Source organism: Capsella rubella, unplaced genomic scaffold (genome assembly GCF_000375325.1).
Source record: "Capsella rubella cultivar Monte Gargano unplaced genomic scaffold, Caprub1_0 scaffold_6, whole genome shotgun sequence".
In the NCBI taxonomy this organism is placed as follows: Eukaryota; Viridiplantae; Streptophyta; class Magnoliopsida; order Brassicales; family Brassicaceae; genus Capsella; species Capsella rubella.
In genome coordinates this window covers 14432960-14453351 of record NW_006238918.1, presented here as the reverse complement: position 1 = coordinate 14453351, position 20392 = coordinate 14432960, and the positions used below count along the sequence as shown (strand labels likewise).

The 20392-nt window shown below is 34.5% G+C and overlaps 5 protein-coding genes and 1 non-coding gene across 8 annotated transcripts; 4 read left to right on the top strand and 2 right to left on the bottom strand.

Moving 5' to 3' along the window:
• The first annotated feature begins 2765 nt into the window (after positions 1-2765).
• On the top strand, positions 2766-4216 carry LOC17882370 (mitochondrial pyruvate carrier 3). Its single transcript, XM_006288878.2, has 5 exons — positions 2766-2915; positions 3342-3440; positions 3537-3589; positions 3692-3765; positions 3895-4216. The coding sequence occupies exons 1-5, from the start codon at positions 2861-2863 to the stop codon at positions 3938-3940; spliced, it is 327 nt and encodes a 108-aa protein (XP_006288940.1). The 5' UTR covers positions 2766-2860; the 3' UTR covers positions 3941-4216.
• Positions 4217-4435: 219 nt separating this feature from the next.
• On the top strand, positions 4436-5953 carry LOC17882589 (mitochondrial pyruvate carrier 2). 3 transcript variants are annotated; one of them, XM_023781324.1, is made up of 5 exons: positions 4436-4551; positions 4932-4976; positions 5079-5131; positions 5294-5367; positions 5675-5953. In XM_023781324.1, the coding sequence occupies exons 1-5, from the start codon at positions 4497-4499 to the stop codon at positions 5718-5720; spliced, it is 273 nt and encodes a 90-aa protein (XP_023637092.1). In that variant the 5' UTR covers positions 4436-4496; the 3' UTR covers positions 5721-5953. The 3 variants fall into 3 exon arrangements, with proteins under 3 accessions (XP_023637092.1, XP_023637091.1, XP_023637090.1); XM_023781323.1 differs by having other exon boundaries at positions 4878-4976; XM_023781322.1 differs by lacking the exon at positions 5675-5953 and having other exon boundaries at positions 4878-5131; positions 5294-5371.
• A 327-nt stretch (positions 5954-6280) lies between these two features.
• Positions 6281-9044, top strand: LOC17881978 (origin of replication complex subunit 1B). Its single transcript, XM_006287006.2, has one exon. It carries the CDS (start codon positions 6360-6362, stop codon positions 8853-8855), a length of 2496 nt encoding a protein of 831 aa, XP_006287068.1. The 5' UTR covers positions 6281-6359; the 3' UTR covers positions 8856-9044.
• Positions 7365-7441, top strand: LOC111830308. Its single transcript, XR_002833692.1, has one exon. It is a non-coding gene; the product is annotated as a small nucleolar RNA snoR28 (small nucleolar RNA).
• A 1109-nt stretch (positions 9045-10153) lies between the features above and the next one.
• LOC17883852 (glutamate receptor 1.4) lies at positions 10154-13664 on the bottom strand. The gene is made up of 5 exons (XM_023781200.1): positions 13355-13664; positions 11459-12705; positions 11060-11366; positions 10579-10949; positions 10154-10481 (listed from the first exon to the last, which is right to left on the bottom strand). The coding sequence occupies exons 1-5, from the start codon at positions 13662-13664 to the stop codon at positions 10155-10157; spliced, it is 2562 nt and encodes an 853-aa protein (XP_023636968.1). The 3' UTR covers position 10154.
• Positions 13665-15502: 1838 nt separating this feature from the next.
• LOC111830014 (glutamate receptor 1.4-like) lies at positions 15503-19326 on the bottom strand. The gene is made up of 5 exons (XM_023780355.1): positions 19017-19326; positions 16799-18045; positions 16415-16721; positions 15933-16303; positions 15503-15829 (listed from the first exon to the last, which is right to left on the bottom strand). The coding sequence occupies exons 1-5, from the start codon at positions 19324-19326 to the stop codon at positions 15503-15505; spliced, it is 2562 nt and encodes an 853-aa protein (XP_023636123.1).
• Positions 19327-20392: the final 1066 nt, after the last annotated feature.

Genomic DNA, 20392 nt, shown 5'->3' with positions numbered 1-20392 from the left:
CTATTATTTATAATATTTTGAAACTATTTGAAATTTTAAATATGCTCCTGTAACAATGGTTTTAATATTGATCATACTTATAATGATTTTAAACCATTGTCCAAAATATTTAACCGAGTGTAGTTGAGTATTATATGTTCGTTTTGAAAAATTCAAATTGCAACATATGCAAAAAAAAAGTTAAATTTTTATTTAATATTTATATAATATAATATAATATCATAAATTAAAAATAATATCAAATAAAAGTGAAAGAAGAATAATATTTTTTAAATAGACTGTATTAAATTAGTTAGAGAAATATTAGTAAATCCTATAATTAGTTATGGAAATAATATAATCCTAAAATTAGATTTGGAAAGTATCCGGTGTGTGTATCCAAACCCATTAATCTATCCAACTTTAAAATATCCAATTACAAATTTCGGGTAATTTTTTGAAATTGACCCGACCCGAAAGTACTTTTTGTACTTCTTTTTTACTAATATAGGGATACATATATCTTTAAGACTTTAACGGGTATATATTGTGTGTATTTGAATGATATGTGTTAGAGAAGAAGCAAGTGGGCTAGTGGTTATTACTTCTGTTTACGTTATCATCAGATGCGGGTTCGAGCCCGGTACCTGTCAAAGAGAGACTTATTATTTGTAATGATGTTAAAAAAAAAAAAGGATGATATGTGTTAATTAGTCTACCAGAAATGAAACATAATCAAGTTTAACAAGAAAATAGCATATAAAGTCATCCCCCTCTTCTTTTTAAAACGAAACCTCTTATAAAGTTTACCGTATAATGTTCATATAAATTAGCATTTCGAAAAGTATTAAACTGTTACATTACACATTTGAACAACATGTCAAATATTGACTTTTGTATAATACAAACGTTTCCAATCATTCATGTATATAACTTAACCAACTCGTGTTTAATTAAATAGCTAGCTAGATAGAGTTTTTCTTACAAGAATACATTATTAGGGTATCTCAGAGGACTAAGATACTCCGTTTTTTGCAAAGAAAAATCTTATATAAAATTTTTCTTTAATATAAGATTTTTTTTTACAAAAAACGGAGTATCTTAGCCCTCTAAGATATTCCGATAATCCCTATATTAGTAAAAGAGAAGTACAAAATAGAATATGGGTCGGGTCAAAATTAAAAAATTAACCCGATTTTAGCAATTGGATACTTCAAAATTGGATATTAAATTGGGTTCGGATACATACATCGGATACTTTCCATATCTAATTTTAAAATTATATTATTTCCATAACTAGTTTTATGATTTCCTAATAAATCTCTAACTAATCAATTATTATTCTTCTTTAACTTTTATTTGATATTATTTTTAATTTATGATATTATACTATATAATAAAAATGATTAATAAAAATTTAACCTTTTTTGCATATGTTGCAATTTGAATTTTGCAAAACGGACATATAATACTCAACTACACTCGGTTAAATATTTTGGACAATGATTTAAAATCATTATAAATATGACCAATATTAAAACCATTGTTACATGAGTCTATTTAAAAGTTTCAAAAGTTTCAAAACATTATAATTAAAAGGTTAAAATATATTAAAAATAGAATTTAAAATACTAAAATTATTTTTTTGGAGACATAGATGTAATTTGGAGACATAATTTTAATTTATTGATAAAATATATTATATATCAAACTATGTAAATTTTCGATAGTTCGCGGATAGTTTGTAAAAATCACAATTATAATGGTAAAGCGAGTTATGAATAATGTTTTTTAAAAAATGAATTCTGTTACGGGTTGGTACTTCAAAAAAATATATTGTAAGTATGTAATTTTTACATATATTCCTACTTCTACTACAAGAATGGTCAAATTGAATAATTTGTCGATAAATATTCTATTGTGCTGTTAAATTTTCACTGTTTTTTTAATTGTATCAAACCTCAATGTATTATTATTTACTAACTTTTTCGTTTATTATTTTATTTAAATTTATTACACAAATATATTATTCACCGTAATCGACTGCATTGCAATAAAACTAAAATATAGTATATTCTTTTTTTTTTTGGACGAAAAATATAACATATTCTAATCCCTTAAAAGTTATATATTTATAATTATTTCCTGCGCGTTGTAGCGCGGGTCCGAACCTAGTATTGGTTTAAAAGAACAACCTCATTCATGGTATTTAATTATGATATTTTAAGAATAATTTATTAATTAATTTAATTAGTGGAGTAGTTTTATATCTTATGGTATCTTTAGAGTAATTTTATATCGTATGCAAGATACCATATCTTGCTAATTAACTTTGTTTTTACTTTTTAATTAAATGATTAATCATCTAAGATATCACTTAAATCTCATCAATGAGGTTGCTCTAAGGTAATTCGGTTTACAGTTTTCAGATTTTGGTTTTGGTTTGGTTTAGTTTGAGATTATATTTGGGCCGTTGGGGTTGGTTCGGTTTGGGTTTCTGATGTCTAATAACCCATGCTATGTAGAGTTTAGGAAACGAGATCACTGTGATTATAATCTTGAACTTTAATTGTGACAATCATTTTGCTTTTCTTTTAACGTTCAAGTGATAATCAAGTAATAATACATACAGGTGAAATATAAATCAAGGTTTCCTATTACACGTTTTCATCAATTTTGTAGGGACGATATCAAATAGTAGTATTAAAACACCGTCAGACGACGTCGTACTCAATAGCAGCCAACCACATGATAATAACGAATCACTTCTTTTTCGTCTTTTCTTTAATTTTTTTTTTTTGTTTGACTGGCAATGTTGTTTATTACATAGAGAATATTTCTTCAGAGAAACTTGATCTGAATTATACAGAGAAAAATTCCGATGGCAACTTCGAAGCTTCAAGCTCTCTGGAATCATCCAGCTGGACCTAAGACAAGTGAGTCATGTTCTAATCAGTTTTTAATTATCTTTTTTGTGGTTCTTTGTGACTTGATCATCGATATGTTTGACTAGTATTGAGCAATCTTTATTATGTTGGCTAAATTCGATTTTTAACAGCTCATGCTTAGTCTCAGTTGGTTTTGTCTAATTAGAATCAGTTTCTGAAATGATTTCTATCTGAATCTGAGGATTTTATATGATATGTTGCTAGGAACTTTGATTATCTTGGAATTTTCAAGAACTGCTGAACCGAATGGTTTATCATTTATGCATAGAATTTGACTCGGTGTGGATTGGTTTTGGTTCGGTTTAGATTGGTTTGGTTAAAATGCTCTGTATGCATAAACAAGAGCATTCTTTTGGTAGCTTGATCAAAAAACAAAAACCTGAAATGTTAAGTCATTTTTGTTGTATGCTTCAGTTCATTTTTGGGCACCGACGTTCAAATGGGGTATAAGCATTGCTAACATTGCAGACTTTCAGAAACCTCCAGAGACACTTTCATACCCACAACAACTTGGTATTTAATTATGAAATACTCTTTGACAAATCTCCTCATTTTGCCTCGTATCTTTCTTCTTACATGTTTTGTTTGTTTGGTATCTATTGCTATTAGTGATCACAGGGACTGGACTTGTCTGGTCACGTTACAGTACCGTAATCACTCCGGTATGGTTACTACAAAATCATCTAATATATAAGTATTACCTTTTTGCTTTACTCTTGAATTTTCTGGTTTATTTATGATATTCTTGTAACCTTTGTTTACAGAAAAACTGGAATCTCTTTAGTGTTAGTCTTGGTATGGCCGCGACAGGCCTGTACCAACTTACTCGTAAAATAAAGTAAGATCATCTAGTGAACAAACCTATTTACATTTGCATATATAGTTTGATTATGATGACTTCATGGTTTCAAACTTATTATGTTTGTCTCTGTTTTTTTTGACATTTATTGATATGTGTGGCTTGCAGGCATGATTATGTATCTGTAGCAGATCCTATTGTTGCAAAAGAATGATCAAGATGAATTATAACAACAACTCATCTTTCTTGTCATCTCTTGCAAAATTCATTCCAAGATATCATCATGTCAAGGCCTGATTTTTGTTATTGTTAGGACATAATATAATATGCTGGTAGCAATACTATGATTGATTGATTGATTGTATTACTAAGTCCTCTAAACTCTTTTTTCCTCTATGTGTATAAAGCTATCTGCACTCAAAGCATAGTAGCTAGTTATTACGTATACTTGAAGCTGGACCAGCAAAGTTATATAATTCATACTTCTGTAGTTTGAACCACTCTAGTAACTTCAAATTTACACCTACACACTAGAGTTACAGAAAATATACACTAAAGGTCCACTAAATAAAAGGCCCAATATAAACTTTGAGGCTTTTCAGGCCCAAATTAAAAGAAAAATCAGTGGCTTTAGTTGTATAGTCTAAGCGACACCGTTTTGCGTGTAATCTTTTTCGTTGATATTTATGTGTCGGAGACTGAAACAAAACAAAACAAGACAGAGAGAAAAGAAAAGAGAATCCCCAAAGAAGAGAGGAAGAAAAAGGTTGATGGCGACGTCGAAGCTTAAAGCTCTGTGGAATCATCCGGCGGGACCTAAGACAAGTGAGTCAACTCAGTTTCTGTTTTTCACATCATTGTTTCCATCGAATAAATTAATTACACTCTTATCTTCGGTTTCATTCTTTTTGGTTAGCAAAAGTGAGACATGACTCATGATGAGAATCGAAATTGGAGTTTCTTGACCAATCTATCTTACGAATCTAAGACTGTATTGAAACGTTACTGTTAGAAAAATGTATGAATGTTTTTGATGGTATATGTAGCTCAAAGTTTCACAATTACAACCCATAATAGCATTTTCCAATAGTATCACTTTATATTCTCTAATGGATTTTTCTGATTTGTGTTGTAATTTGGGTCTTGATTAGTTCATTTCTGGGCTCCAACATTCAAATGGGGAATAAGCATTGCTAACATTGCAGATTTTCAGAAACCTCCAGAAAACATTTCGTACCTTCAGCAAATTGGTAACTACTACTACTCTTTGTTGTGTTACGAATTACAATATCTCTCTAATCTTCTTAATTATTACATTTTGTTTAATATTTGTCTAAAATTGGTGTATTTAGCTGTGACATGTACTGGAATGATATGGTGTCGTTGCAGCACTGTTATTACTCCTGTAAGTTTCCCTTGACTTCATCCTTAGTGGGATTTGGCTTTTTAAAGTTTTGATTTCTGTGGTTCACAAAAAAAAAAAAAAAAAAAAAAAAAAAAAAAGTTTTGATTTCTGTAATGATTTTGGTGATTTGATTCTTGGTTTGATCTGACTTGTGTTTTACAGAAAAACTGGAACTTGTTTAGTGTTAATGTTGCTATGGCAGCCACTGGGATATACCAACTCACCCGTAAAATAAAGTGAGATCTTATAGCTTTTGCTTTTTTTTTGGTTTTGCGTTTGCGTTTATATTAGCTAACTTGAAACGCAAATGCCAAACGCAATTTGGCTGCGTTTGGTGTTTACGTTTATAATCTACAAATGAATCTTTGTTTACACGATAAATGCGAACGCAAACGTGAACGCGAGCAAAACAGGCCGTAGTAAACTTTGGTTGCTATGATTTATATATATATTTTTTTTTAACATTGGGCCACAACTGGCCAGCCCATTAGCTATATACATATATTTGACCGACATAATGGTTGTCATCCTTTGTTTATCTAGGTATGATTATGGATCCAAAGCCGAGACTGCTACTGAAAATGTATGATGATGATGATGATGATGATGATGATGATGATGATGATGATGATGATGATGATGATGATGATGATGAAAAGTTGTTCGTAAATCTTGTAACTTAGACATCTCTTTTGTATCATTAATATATGCGCCATTGTTTGATGTATTTTGTTAGATAGTGAATGTTAAAAGAGCGATACTACATGCTTTACATTCACAAGGTTATCAATGATAAATCAAATTAATCATGAGGTTTATCCAGAGATGTATCAATTTCTAATCTTAAGTAAATGATGAGAGAAGACGAGATGATTATGGTTTACTTCTTAAACATTGACATTAGTTTATGTAAACCCAAGATTTATTTAGATCTTTAAATGTCTAAAATTAATTGAAAAAAATAACAATTTCACTCATAACTCATTAGTCAATGAATCTTTGAAAATTGCGTATCTATGTTTTAAGTAAACACACATTTCTTACCACATTAAATTAAATGACACCTTCTCTGTAAAAGTCAATAAAAAATTAGTTTCTTCTTCGAGGGAACATTTCCCGCCAAAATAATGTATCAGTAAAAAAGCATCTCTTCTTCTTCTCTCTCTCTACCTCCTTCTTCTTCATCTCTCTTTGCTTCACTCAGAAACCCTAGCTTTCTTCATCATCCATGGCCACCACTCCTAGAACCAAAACCTTCAAATCCCCAACCAAATCCAACAAAACCCCAACCAACAATATCTATCGCAAACCGTATCTAACTCCGTCTTCAACCTCGCTTACTCCTCAAACCCCAGAATCTCTCACTCCTCTTCGTAGATCCGCTCGTCATGTTTCCCGTAAAATCGATCTGGGTATTGACCCAATCGATGTTCCTGGAATCGAATCGATCGAAGACATGAATCTGATTCGGAAACGAGAACGAGCGCCGCCGAAAAAACCAACGTTTGATGACGTTGCAGAGAAATCGAAGAAGCCTCAGGATATAAAATCTCCGACGAAGAAGAAGAAGGTGGATTCGGAAGTTCCGTTCACTCCTGTTTCCCCAAATCGAACGGAGACAAGGAAAAAATCTGAAGAGATTAAGAAGAAGACGAAGAAGAGAATATTTTACAATAAAGTTGAATTCGACGAAACGGAGTTTGAAATCGGCGATGATGTTTATGTTAAGAGAAGAGAAGACGCGAGTTCAGATGTTGAAGATCCCGAGATTGAAGATTGTCGGATTTGTTTCAAATCAGGTAGTAACGTTATGATTGAGTGTGATGATTGTTTAGGTGGGTTTCATTTGAAATGCTTGAAACCACCATTGAAGAAGGTTCCTGAAGGTGATTGGATCTGTCAATTTTGTGAGGTTAAGAAGTCAGGTCAAAGTCAGACACTTGTGGTTCCTAAGCCACCGGAAGGGAAGAAACTGGCGAGGACTATGAGGGAGAAGCTTCTTTCTAGTGATTTATGGGCTGCTCGGATTGAGAAGTTGTGGAAAGAGGTTGATGATGGTGTGTATTGGGTTAGAGCTCGTTGGTATATGATTCCTGAAGAGACGGTTTCAGGGAGACAACCGCATAATCTGAAAAGAGAGCTTTATTTGACTAATGATTTTGCTGATATTGAGATGGAATGTATACTTAGGCATTGTTTTGTGAAGTGTCCTAAGGAGTTTTCAAAGGCGAGCAATGATGGTGATGATGTGTTTTTGTGTGAGTATGAGTATGATGTGCATTGGCATAGTTTCAAGCGTTTGGCTGAATTGGCTGATGGAGATTCTGATAGTGACCAAGAGTGGAATGGTAGGAAAGAGGAGGAGATTGATGATAGTGATGAAGAGTTGGAATTTGGAGATGAAGAAAGTGTCCGTGGAGATTCGAAGAGTAAGAGAGGTTTAATGAGCGCAAGAGGAGGTGCGAATTCTCGTAAAGGGCGTTTCTTTGGGCTTGAGAAGGTGGGAGCAAAGCAGATTCCTGAACATGTGAGATGTCACAAGCAGACTGAGTTAGAAAAGGCGAAAGCTACTTTGTTGTTAGCTACACGTCCTAAGTCTCTTCCTTGCAGGAACAGAGAAATGGAAGAGATTACTGCATTTATTAAGGGTTCAATCTCGGATGATCAGTGCTTAGGAAGATGTATGTACATTCATGGTGTTCCCGGGACTGGGAAGACTATTAGTGTGCTATCGGTGATGAAAAATCTGAAGGCTGAGGTTGAAGCTGGAAATGTAAGTCCATATTGCTTTGTGGAGATTAATGGTCTCAAGCTGGCTTCACCTGAGAACATTTACAGTGTTATCTATGAAGCATTGAGTGGTCATCGTATCGGTTGGAAGAAAGCTCTTCACTCTCTGAATGAGAGGTTTGCAGAAGGAAAAAAGATTGGTAAAGAGGATGACAAGCCTTGCATACTTCTCATCGATGAACTGGACCTTCTAGTCACAAGAAATCAGTCGGTTTTGTACAACATTCTGGATTGGCCTACCAAGCCTAACTCTAAATTGATTGTGTTAGGAATAGCAAACACTATGGATCTTCCAGAGAAGTTGCTTCCTCGGATTTCAAGCCGAATGGGAATACAGAGACTGTGTTTCGGTCCTTATAACCACACCCAACTACAAGAAATCATTTCTACAAGGCTGAACGGAATCAATGCTTTCGAGAAGACAGCGATTGAATTCGCTTCTAGAAAAGTAGCTGCGATTTCAGGAGATGCAAGACGTGCACTTGAGATATGCAGGCGTGCTGCAGAACTGGCGGATTACCGTCTAAAGACTAACACAACCACAAAGAATCTGGTGATTATGTCAGATGTTGAAGCAGCTATTCAAGAGATGTTTCAAGCACCTCATATTCAAGTTATGAAGAGCGTTTCGAAACTGAGTAAGATCTTCTTGACGGCCATGGTTCATGAGCTTTACAAAACAGGAATGGCAGAGACAACCTTCGACAGAGTGGCAACCATAGTATCGTCTCTCTGCTTAACCAATGGAGAAGCTTTTCCGGGTTGGGACATTCTTCTCAAAATCGGTTGTGATCTAGGTGAATGCAGGATCATTCTCTGTGAACCTGGAGAGAAGCATAGGTTGCAGAAGCTGCAGCTGAATTTTCCAAGTGATGATGTTGCTTTTGCATTGAAAGACAACAAGGATCTTCCATGGTTGGCCAGTTACTTGTGAGTTGTTGTTTCTTTCTGTTTATTGAATCATTGAACTTTCTTTAAATTTAAAGACTAGTTTTGATTTATCTGAGATATGATCATGGACTTTGTCTGTTTCTGAAATGTGTCATCATGTATCCTTGTTTGTGAAAAAAAAACACATACAAAAGTTGTATTTTTTTCTAAAGAGATTATTTATTTTTACAAACTATGGTGTTTAGTGGTATATAATGAAAGTCTGATATATCATTGTCGCTCTTTTTGGTGTGCATAGCTTGTTTCTAGGAATATTGCATTGGGCTTTAATTAATGGGCCAGACCGGGTCCGCGTAAATATGTATAAGCCCAGAACCTGATTAAATGAACAAAAAAAAGTTTCGGACTACTAACGGGCTTTTATGTAAAAAACGTTGGGCTAAAATAGGCCCAGCCTTGTCACAACTTTAATCCGTAAATGATTTTTTGTTTTTGTTTTCTTCCTTCTTCGATTTTTTTCATCTTCTTCAATCAAATCCCTAAAAAGTTTTGAAATTCAAAGAGATGAACGATGATCACTCCTTCGTACGCCGTCGTCAGCAGATCACCACCGTCGCTGGATATTACACCTCCGGCGAACAGTGCTTTTCGATAAATCCAGGTTCGTTTAATTGATGGGAAGATCTGGATGCATTGCTATGTTCTAAGTGTTATCTAGTTTACAGCAAAACATTCAATGGATGTCACCAAGTTTCGATTTTTATTTTTGGGCATTGATTTTTTTCGAGTTTGAATCTTGTGCTGTGTTTTATAAATATCATCACTTCATCTGTATTTATGTTTTTGGAATCTTTTTGTGTTAGAGTGCTTTGTATATATAACAAGAACAAGTATTCGAATTTTGAAAAATACAACCTTTAGATCTCTAATTTGCCGAGTTTTTGACATTTTTCGTTTCTTTTTAAGTTTAAATTTCGTATAGTTTTTGATTATTTAGTTTTGTTTTGATGGAGAAGGGAGAGGAGAAGAAAATGGGAAGAGAAAATTGCCATTTTTAGAGAGCCTTCTCTTAGATACAATTTTGGGCACTTTCATGGCAAAAGTCTCTGTTCTCAAGTTCATGAGCAGTCTTTTTGTGTCTTTAGTCTTAAAAGGTGCCTATATATATGTATTCAATACTTCATTAGATTTAAAATATATTCACACACACACACACACACACACACACACACATACATAATCACAAGATCAATAAGAATGTAAACTTCACAAATACATAAGAAGAAGCTGTGCCAAATATACTAGATTTATCATATTGTATTTTCATGTTGCCTTGCTAGGCCTAGGCCGGTGTGGTGGGTGAAGGACGAATTGTGTTTTCAAATCGATTTTTTACATAACGGTGGAAATGTTTAGCCACGACTTGCCTTTGGTCTCGGTTCCAGGGGATTAGATAGACAGAGAGAGCAAATGCGAAAGAAACTCCTGTGATCATAAACAAACCTCGAAATGTGTAAACCGTGAGAGGATCGGATGTCTCATCGCCTGTGGCTAACATTGTTTGTCTATGAAACCACCAGTTCTCCATGGCTTTTAGCTTCTCTGTTCTCCTTAGCATTGCGATTTCTCTCGACACGTTTTGAACCAAAGGGGAACCTTTTTGAAAAACCTGAGAGAGAGTGAAAGAAGGATGGGATGATGCCTTTATACAAATAAGAGTGCCTACAATAATGTGGCTAAAGAAGAATTTGAGGTTTAGATATTACAAATCCAAAGCCGTTAGTGACGCTTTCGGTTTTGACAATGTAGAATTCTGAAGGGTATCTAGCAACGAACACCTTTACGTATGGAACTTCATGGACGATGAACAAGAGAGTCCCATTCTTTAACGCGTTTGTATAATCGTCAGCTGTCTCTAACCCTTTGTATGTCGGACCATGAAACGTAGGATTATCATAAACCACGTTTGCTGCAATAGAGTCTGAAAAGAAGCCAATGTTTTCTTGAGATTTCAATCGAATTTGTTGAACCGTCATCACTGATGTTAACTTTGCAGTGTAATTCGAGGTTAATATAAGCACTGCAAATACCCAAACAATAACCACAAATCTTGACAGACTATGTTCTAGCCTCTCCCCTGTATATTACCAAAGCAAGCAAAGCCAAGAAACTTAAAATGTTAAGAGAGTTTTTGTTATAGGTAAAATCAAGAAAATCAAGAAAGCGAATTTGATTTTTACTACTTACGATGGGCAAAGACAAGGGTCGAGAACCCGAAACTTAGCAATGTTCCAATTTGGTGGAAACAAGAGCCTTGGAAGTCTGTGTTATCATGCCGCTCTATCAACCAAACTAAAGCTCCAGTCAAGACAAAGAAAGCTACAATTGTTAACCACAGACTAAGTGTCAAAGGCTTAAAAATAATCCACATGCTTTTTTCTTTGGCAGCCACAACTGCGAGACCAATATCAGTGAATGGTAATGTAAAATCTACATAGGTGGATCTGTTATCAGTAATTGTGATATCTCCAACAGCTGCATCGTACTTGTCTTTCTGCATCGTACCAAAACAAAATGATATAAATTATGTATGTATATAACTCCGATGATGGACTGGAAGAATACAAATATATATTATGTTGTTACCTGGTCATAGATTGCGTACACTAGTTCATTGTAGTCTTGGTGGTTAACTGCATGCCAAGGTATGTACTCCACTTCATAATTGAAAGGTCGGATTGATGTCTCGAAAACTTCTATAGAGTAGCCTCTAGCAGCTGTGACACCAGTTTTTAAATCTGTCTTCACTTCCAATATTGGTGGAACTAAGTTTCCTGATGGTACCAAAACTCTCAGCTTCTTCTTTTTACTATGGCCCTCCTCTTTCAACAAGCGGGTTTTCGGAGTTGTTGTAGACCCTCCAGGCCAGATTATTGTCCCAAGAACATCGGTAAGAGTCGCATTTCTTCTTCTGTTGTTACTTATGAAACTACCAGAACTCCATAATCCTACACTTCTCTCACCTCTTCCTATCATATTTATAATCTCAAATTTGTTAGAGATTATTTTTCTATCCATTATTTTGATGTCACCACTCAACCCTTTATGCTTAGTAATACTTTCTAAAATTCCCTCAATCATATTATTGACATGCAACCTTGATAGCCTTGCGACTTCCGCGGCTCTTGCAAGACTCCAAGCTATATCGTGAGCCCATACGCTAGAAATGCTCATCCTCGTAACATTTTCGGGTAGCAAAGATCTCTTCCATCTCAAAGTAAAATTCTGAAGCTCCTCAGTTAATGGAATATAAGACTTGAAACCAATCACACCTTCCATTGCCTCCCTTGCTATATAGTTTGTGTCTTGAAAATTATCCATGCTTCTCACTGTGAGGATCCATGCATGCCCATCCTCCATCATTCCTAACCTCCGAGCACATTGGAACAGAAGATTTGCTATACGTTTAGAAACGTGCGCAACACAAATCCTAATCCCCAAGGCCTTGATCTTTCTTAGTTGCTTCATGATACATTCTTCATTACATGAGACAGACATTTCAGCCTTGTACTCAATATGAATGGCGTTTTGTTGGAAATGTCCGACCAAAGGTTGTATACTCTCTCTCCAGTCATCATCATCCTCATAGATAAGAACAACAGCTGTCCAATCTAACCTTTGGAATAATGCTGCAATGCCCTTTGCCTCGGAGTAAGTATCATGAGTAGCTTGAATGAAGTAACTATACTTGCTCAAGGTCGAGGAACTAGGCACTTGGAAAGATATCACTGGTACTTTAGCTTTCTCTCCAAGTTCTGCCAAAACTTTTGCTTCAAGCAACGATTGCCCACCAACAAGTGTTTCCACTTGTTTAGTTTGTAGAAGATCCATGGCTGTCATAACAATTACACGTCCAAAATGAAAAGTGAACACTTTCAGCAGGAGATAGTGCAACAAATCTAATGCAATTTTACAATAAAAACTAATTTTAGCAAATATGAATTTAGCACTATTAGGTTTATTTTTTTCAAAAATATTACCAAAATCCTTAATATATTCTTGAATATCACAAGGTTTAAGAAAGTTTATTTAAATGATTTTATTAAATTTTAGTAAACTTTGAAAAACCTTCATTAACCTAAATTGTGTGGTATATATTCGAAAACTTGAAAATACCTTAATTTGAAACCTAAGATTTCATCATGGTCATGGTCATTGCTATTTGGTATATCCAAGAACCAAGATTTCATCATGGTCATCGCTTTTTTTGTGTTGGGAATTATAATTTAAAATTAAGACTGGTCTTGTGTAAAGTATATAAAGTAACATGAGTATAATCGATGAGTTGAAAATCTGAAGAATATAATTGAACTTTAATTCAAAAGAAAAAAAAAATCTTAAATAACTAAATTTTTTTTTCTCAATATTTGTTTGAATTCCCACATACTTTCACGATCTTAATAGTTTATGATGTTGTTGTTCTCAAGAAAGCACTGTTAAATGCAGAAACGAACACAAAGGTGTATATACATATTGGCGTACCTGCGGCTAGAGCATGGAGAGGGTCACCATGTGAGTCTCTGAATAAGACAGAGACTCTTGTTCTATAGCCTTTGTTGACATGATAGAAATCAGAAAGCGCCATGGATATCGAACTTCTCACAAACCTTCCTTCCATGGAACCCATGTCCACCACCAATCCTATACGAACGTCTTCATACACTGATGAAACTCCATCTACGTCAGTACCCTTCTGATGAGCTTCGCCGCATGTTACGGACACAAACGAAAAGGACAAGATGAAGAACACAATAAGAAGAAAACAATCTGTACGAATCATACAATTCTCCATCTTGCTGAAGCTTTTGTGTTTCTTGGCAATGATTGTTATAAGCAACTATTATACATATTGCCGACATCATATTTAGTTCAAGATCCATATACATATGTTATTGTTATTTAACAAATTTACTATATCCTCATGTATTAATTAAGTACACGGGGGACATATTTGGTCTAAGGTCGCAATGACAACGTTGTCATGAAAGTTGACTTTTATGGATCAGAGTCCGAGGTCTCATCAGATCTCACATATACACCTGTAAAATGTAGAAGTCAATCATGTGTGGAATAATACTTCAGCAGCCGCAACATATTTGGCTTTCACTAGATGCTCATGTCAAGATAGTTATACCTTATACGCTGTTACACCCTTTTTAGGATATGCAGTAGTAGAGTTGTAAACTTGTAAGATAAAGTTTTATATTGAAAATATAACTCACTATATAATTTTAAAAATCAACCAATTGTAAAAATACTGTTATTAATGGTCACAAAGTCTAAATGAATTTAAGTTACTGAATACAAACTCTTTGCCCTATTGAAATTTAGATATGTCATCGTTTTATACATGAAACATGAGCATGCACATCTGCAACATCATTGACTATATCTAAAAACATTAGGTATGTAAGAACACAGTTGTAACAAATTACACTTTGTAGTGTTGGGATGTAAGGAGAGGCTGCCCAACATCTACTCGACAAACCTTTGTGCTATCAAAATTCGTAAAAATGATATTTTCGAAATAATTCAGTTTTATTAAGTTTTAGAAATCAAAAATAAAATTAAAGAAACTGTCAGTTTTGGTCGCAAGTCGCAACCTCTCCCAAAGCATCAACGAGGTTGTCTGTTCGCAACCTCTCCCAAAGCATCAACGAGGTTGTCTTGCGCCAGACGAGCTTAGTTTAGTTATTTAAGATATAATATGGTAAGCTGACTTTGATTGATATATTATTGCTTTGTAATTATAGTTTAAAACAAAAACATTCTAGCTTACTGTTCTAACAAACAAACAGCTATGTATCTAATTAGAGGTGAGTATGATCTAGTACAAGTGGTATATCTTTGTCCAAATTGGAAAAAGAGAAATTGATTGAGGTTTATGAGGGTGGAGAAAGTTATGAACCCTTATCCTATGACATTGTTAGTGGATGAAAAAAAAATAAAAAAATGTTGATTGTGTATTTCTTTTTTATACAATAGAAAACTTTATGTATTTTGGTAAGTATTAAATAAGTTGAGGTTTTTAGAAATCTTTCCAAAAAGAAATTATGGTGTCATTCATCCATGCCGATAACAACCGTTACCGCGAAAGTGAGAAAAAGTTCATATATTTTTGTGGCAAACATTAAATAAATCGTGGTTTTTTCAAAACAATTTCTTATATATTTCAAAATCAAATCTGTATATAAATAATATTTTGGATATATATACATCGATTCGGGTTCGATTCGGTTTCAGTTCTGATTTTTTATTTTGTCCTAGACTATCCAGTATTCACTATACTAACTGAACATGATATATCCTACCCAAAAAAAAAAAAAAAAACTGAACATGATTTAAACATAAACTATTTACAAATTGTTTAAGTAGTTTCGAATATATTTACACACACATAATCAAAAGATCAAGAGAATATAAACATAACAAATGCATAAGAAGAAGTTGTGCAAACTCGGGATAGACAGTGTGGTGGCCCTTTGGGGAGAAGTCCATTCTGAAACACTTCGGTGTGTTTCTACTGGGGCTAACCGGATCAGCCGATAGGGTTTATCAAAAAAAAAAAAAAGAAGCTGTGCATATATGAGAATTTTTTTTTTCAGATCATTAGATTATCATATTGCCTTGCTAGGCCGGTGTGGTAGGTGAAGGACGAATTGTTTTTCCAAATCGCTGATTAACATAACGGTGGAAATGCTTAGCGATGACTTGCCTTTGGTCTCGTTTCCAGGGGATAAGATGGACAACGAGAGCAAATGCAAAAGAAGCTCCTGTGATCATAAACAAACCTCGAAATGTGTAAACCGTGAGAGGATCAGACGAATCATCACTTGAAGCTGACATTGTTTGTCTATGATACCACCAGTTCTCCATAGCTTGTAGCTTCTCTGTTCTCCTTAGCATCGCGATTTCTCTCGACACGTTTTGAACCAAAGCGGAACCTTTGTGAAAAACCTGAGAGAGAGAAGGTGAAAGATGGATGAGATGATGCACTACATATAAATAAAAGTAGATACAATAATGTAACAAAAGAGAATTTGGAGGTTAAGGGTATTACAAATCCAAAGCCGTTGGTGACGCTTTCGGTTTTGACAATGTAGAATTCTGAAGGGTACTTTGCAAGGAACAGCTTCACGTAAGGAACTTCATCGACGATGAACAAGATAGTCCCATTCTTTAACGCGTTTGTATAGTCGTCAGCCGTCTCTAACCCTTTATATGTTGGTCCTTGGAATGTAGGATTATCATAAACCACATTTGCTGCAACAGAGGCTGAAAAGAAGCCAATGTTTTCATGAGATTTCAACCGGATTTGTTGAACCGTCATCACTGATGTCAACGTCGCAGTGTAATTCGAAGTCAATATGAGCACAGCAAATACCCAAACAATAACCACAAATCTTGACAGACTATGTTCTAGCCTCTCCCCTATATATTACCAATGCAAGCAAAGCCAAGAAAAATAAAGCGTTAGAGATTTTTTTGTTATAGGTAAAATCAAGAAAATCAAGAAAGTGGTTTATGGTTTTTCCTACTTACGATGGGCAAAGACAAGGGTCGAGAATCCAAAACTTAGCAATGTTCCAATTTGGTGGAAACAAGAGCCTTGGAAGTCAGTGTTATCATGCCGCTCTATCAACCAAACTAAGGCTCCAGTCAAGACAAAGAAAGCTACAATTGTTAGCCATAGACTAAGTGTCAAAGGCTTAAAAATAATCCACATGCTTTTATCTTTGGCAGCCACAACCGCGAGACCAAGATCGGTGAATGGTAATGTAAAATCTACATAGGTGGATCTGTTATCAGTAATTGTGATATCTCCAACAGCTACATCATACTTGTCTTTCTGTGGAAGAAGTGGCAAAACAAAATGATAGTTATATGCGTGTACCGGAAGAATACAAATATAATAAAAAGGTCTACCTGGTCATAGAATGCGTGTACTAGTTTGTTGTAGTCTTGGTAGTTATATGCAGGCCAAGGTATGTACTCAACTTCATAATTGAAAGGTCGGATCGCCGTCTCAAAAACTTCTATGCAGTAGCCTCTAGCAGCTGTGACACCGGTTTTTAAATCTGTCTTCACTTCCAATATTGGTGGAACTAAGTTTCCTGATGGTACCAAAACTCTAAGCTTCTTCTTTTTACTATGGCCCTCCTCTTTCAACAAGCGGGTTTTCGGAGTTGTTGTAGACCCTCCAGGCCAGATTATTGTCCCAAGAACATCGGTAAGAGTCGCATTTCTTCTTCTGTTGTTACTTATGAAACTACCAGAACTCCATAATCCTACACTTCTCTCACCTCTTCCTATCATATTTATAATCTCAAATTTGTTAGAGATTATTTTTCTATCCATTATTTTGATGTCACCACTCAAACCTTTATGCTTAGTAATACTTTCTAAAATTCCCTCAAGCAGATCATTGCCATGCAACCTCGGTAGCCTTGCGACTTCCGCGGCTCTTGCAAGACTCCAAGCTATATCGTGAGCCCATACGCTACAAATGCTTATCCTCGTAACGTCTTCGGGTAGCAAAGATCTCTTCCATCTCAAAGTAAAATTGTGAAGCTCCTCAGTTAATGGAATATAAGACTTGAAACCGATCACACCTTCCATTGCCTCCTTTTTTATATAGTTTGTGTCTTGAAAGTTATCCATGCTTCTCGCTGTGAGGATCCATGCATGACCATCTTCCGTCATTCCTAACCTCCGAGCACATAAGAAAAGAAGATTTGCTATACGTTCAGAAACATGTGCAACACAAATCCTAATTCCCAAGGCCTTAATCTTTCTTAGGTGCTTCATGATACATTCTTCATTACATGAGACAGAAATGTCAGCCTTGTACACGATGTGAATGGCGTTTTGTTGGAAATGTCCGACCAAAGGTTGTATACTCTCTCTCCAGTCATCATCATCCTCATAGATAAGAACAACAGCTGTCCAATCTAACCTTTGGAATAATGCTGCAATGCCCTTCGCCTCGGAGTCAGCATCATGAGTAGCTTGAATGAAGTAACTATACTTGTTCAAGGTCGAGGAACTAGGCACTTGGAAAGATATCACTGGAACTTTAGCTTTCTCTCCAAGTTCTGCCAAAAGTTTTGCTTCAAGCAACGATTGTCCACCAACGAGTGCTTCCACTTGTTTAGTTTGTAGAAGATCCATGGCTGTTTTAACAATTACATGTCCAAAATGAAAAGTGAAAACTTACACTGCAAATCTAATCCAATTAAGATATAACATTAAAAACTACTTTTGGGAAATATGAATTTACCACTATTTGGTTTGGGTTTTCCAAAAATATTACCAATTAAAATCCTTAAAAAAACAATATTTGAATATCACAAGGTTAAGGAAATTTTAGTTTAATGTTTTTATTAATCTTAACTAAACTTTGGAAAACCTTCATAAACCTAAAATTTGTGGTATGTTCAATATGTTTTTTTTTCTAAATTGAGGTATATATGAAACTATTTTCTAAAGGTATTTGACCTAATTAGGGTATTTATTATTTGTAATACTATTTTATCTTCTGTTCTTTGACAAATCCAAGAATTCATGTTTTGTTTTGGGATAATAAGTTTAAACTAAGACTGGTCTTCTAGTATATAAGTAACATGAGTAAATCGATTGATATGAAAATTCTATAAAACCGATATTTTCTTTCGGAAAAGTAAATATCTATCCTAATTTTTTAATTTTGGTGGTAATTTCATACACTTTGATGCAAATTTAGTTTCCCCGTTTAATCAAACAAAAGAAAACACAAGATCTTAATTATAAGCCTCTTCACATATTTTCTTGATTTTCTTTCGTCGTACACTCGTACTAAAACAAAAATACCAAAATTAATCATATTGTATTATGCAAAACATTTCTTAAAAGCATATGAGAAATATAACATGTTTGTTTCAATCTATATATAACCTTAATTAATATTTCTATATAACATTTTTTTCTATAACCGGGTGATCCTTAACAGAAATTCAGATTAATCTTCGAACCATGCCAATTTTGGAGGGTTTTGGTTGACATGATCTAGTACTGTGTCAACTTAATTTTTACTATACTGTATGAACTTGTTGTTCTGAACAAAGCATTCTAAGACGCAGCATCAAAGTTGAATAAATTGGTGTACCTGCGGCTAGAGCTTGGAGAGGGTCACCATGAGAGTCTCTGGATAAGACAGAGACTCTTGTTCTATAGCCTTTGTTGACATGATAGAAATCAGAAAGCGCCATGGAAATCGAAGTTCTCACAAACTTTCCTTCCATGGAATTCATGTCCACCACCAATCCAATACGTACGTCTTCATACACTGATGAAACTCCATCTACGTCAGTACCCTTCTGATGAGTTTCGCCGCATGTTACGGACACAAACGAAAGGGACAAGATGAAGAACACAACAAGAAGAAAGTAATCAGTACAAATCATACATTTCTTCATCTTGTGAAGCTTTTGTGTTTCTTGGCAATGATTGTTATAAGCTACGACTACTATATATATTCCCGACATCAAATTTAGTTCAAGATTCCATACACATATATATTTTATATATTAATTTACTATATCCTCATATAATTAAGTACACTGGGAACATATATTGTCTAAGGTCACAATGACAAAGTTGTCATGAAAGTTGACTTTTAGTTGGATCGGAGTCCGAGGTCTCATCATCAGATCCCAATATATACACCTGTAGAAACTGTAGAAGTCAACCAATCACACATGACAAAACCGTGTGGAATAATAACTTCAGGCTTCAGCATCTGCAACATATTTGGATTTCAGTACTAGATTCTCATGTCAAATAGTTATATGGGATCCTCAATGGCTCTAGCTATAGCTCAAACTCAAAATCGATACTACTGTTTGTCTTGTAATAATCTGCAAAATAGTAATGGTCACAAAATCTAAGTACATGGTCACAAAAAAGTAATGATTGCTTTTGTCTTTGTCACAAAGTAAGACAAAAATAGAAATCAGATAGCGCCATGGTCACAAAAAAGTTCACTTGAAAAATGTTAGTAGTAAACAGAAAAAATCTCTAAAACATCTAACACATTTTTTTTTTTAATAATTAAGAGATTTTAAGTGGAAGTCCATATTATCCTTAGATCCGACTCCGAATCTATAGCATTTTATATAGTTGTTAGAATATCCCACATCGATGGTGGGATAGTTTCTTGGGGTAATATATATGTGATGTGCCAACTTTTGTCTCGAATGTCATATGAACCAATGACCTTTAGGGTTTTGCTAGAAATCTAAAAGGAATAGCAAATATGTGGTTTTGCAATGTTTTATTAAATTGTCCGATCAAAAGGCTAAAATAGTACGAGATGTAGTAGAATAGACTAAAATTAAGATAAGTCATCGTTTATACATGGGCATGTACATCTGCTACATGATTGACTATATCTAACAAATTACATCTGTAGTGTTGGGATATAAAGGAGACCCCAACATGTGCTCAACAAATATTTATGCCACTAAATTTGTTAAAATGTTA

Bases quoted from the DNA above. Each gene is read 5' to 3' on its own strand.
- LOC111830014 (XM_023780355.1), bottom strand. From the start codon at position 19,326: ATGAAGAAATGTATGATTTGTACTGATTACTTTCTTCTTGTTGTGTTC. The intron at 18,046-19,016 runs GTACACCAATTT...TTGTTAAAACAG, and splicing joins TCTCCAAGCTCTAGCCGCAG to CCATGGATCTTCTACAAACT. The intron at 16,304-16,414 runs GTAAGTAGGAAA...GGTAATATATAG, and splicing joins GACCCTTGTCTTTGCCCATC to GGGAGAGGCTAGAACATAGT.
- LOC17883852 (XM_023781200.1), bottom strand. From the start codon at position 13,664: ATGGAGAATTGTATGATTCGTACAGATTGTTTTCTTCTTATTGTGTTC. The intron at 12,706-13,354 runs GTACGCCAATAT...TTGTTATGACAG, and splicing joins TCTCCATGCTCTAGCCGCAG to CCATGGATCTTCTACAAACT. The intron at 11,367-11,458 runs GTAACAACATAA...GGTACGATGCAG, and splicing joins TGTACGCAATCTATGACCAG to AAAGACAAGTACGATGCAGC.
- LOC17882589 (XM_023781322.1), top strand. From the start codon at position 4,497: ATGGCGACGTCGAAGCTTAAAGCTCTGTGGAATCATCCGGCGGGACCT. The intron at 4,552-4,877 runs GTGAGTCAACTC...GGTCTTGATTAG, and splicing joins TCCGGCGGGACCTAAGACAA to TTCATTTCTGGGCTCCAACA. The intron at 5,132-5,293 runs GTAAGTTTCCCT...TGTGTTTTACAG, and splicing joins GCAGCACTGTTATTACTCCT to AAAAACTGGAACTTGTTTAG.
- LOC17882370 (XM_006288878.2), top strand. From the start codon at position 2,861: ATGGCAACTTCGAAGCTTCAAGCTCTCTGGAATCATCCAGCTGGACCT. The intron at 2,916-3,341 runs GTGAGTCATGTT...TGTATGCTTCAG, and splicing joins TCCAGCTGGACCTAAGACAA to TTCATTTTTGGGCACCGACG. The intron at 3,441-3,536 runs GTATTTAATTAT...TATTGCTATTAG, and splicing joins TTCATACCCACAACAACTTG to TGATCACAGGGACTGGACTT.
- LOC17881978 (XM_006287006.2), top strand. From the start codon at position 6,360: ATGGCCACCACTCCTAGAACCAAAACCTTCAAATCCCCAACCAAATCC.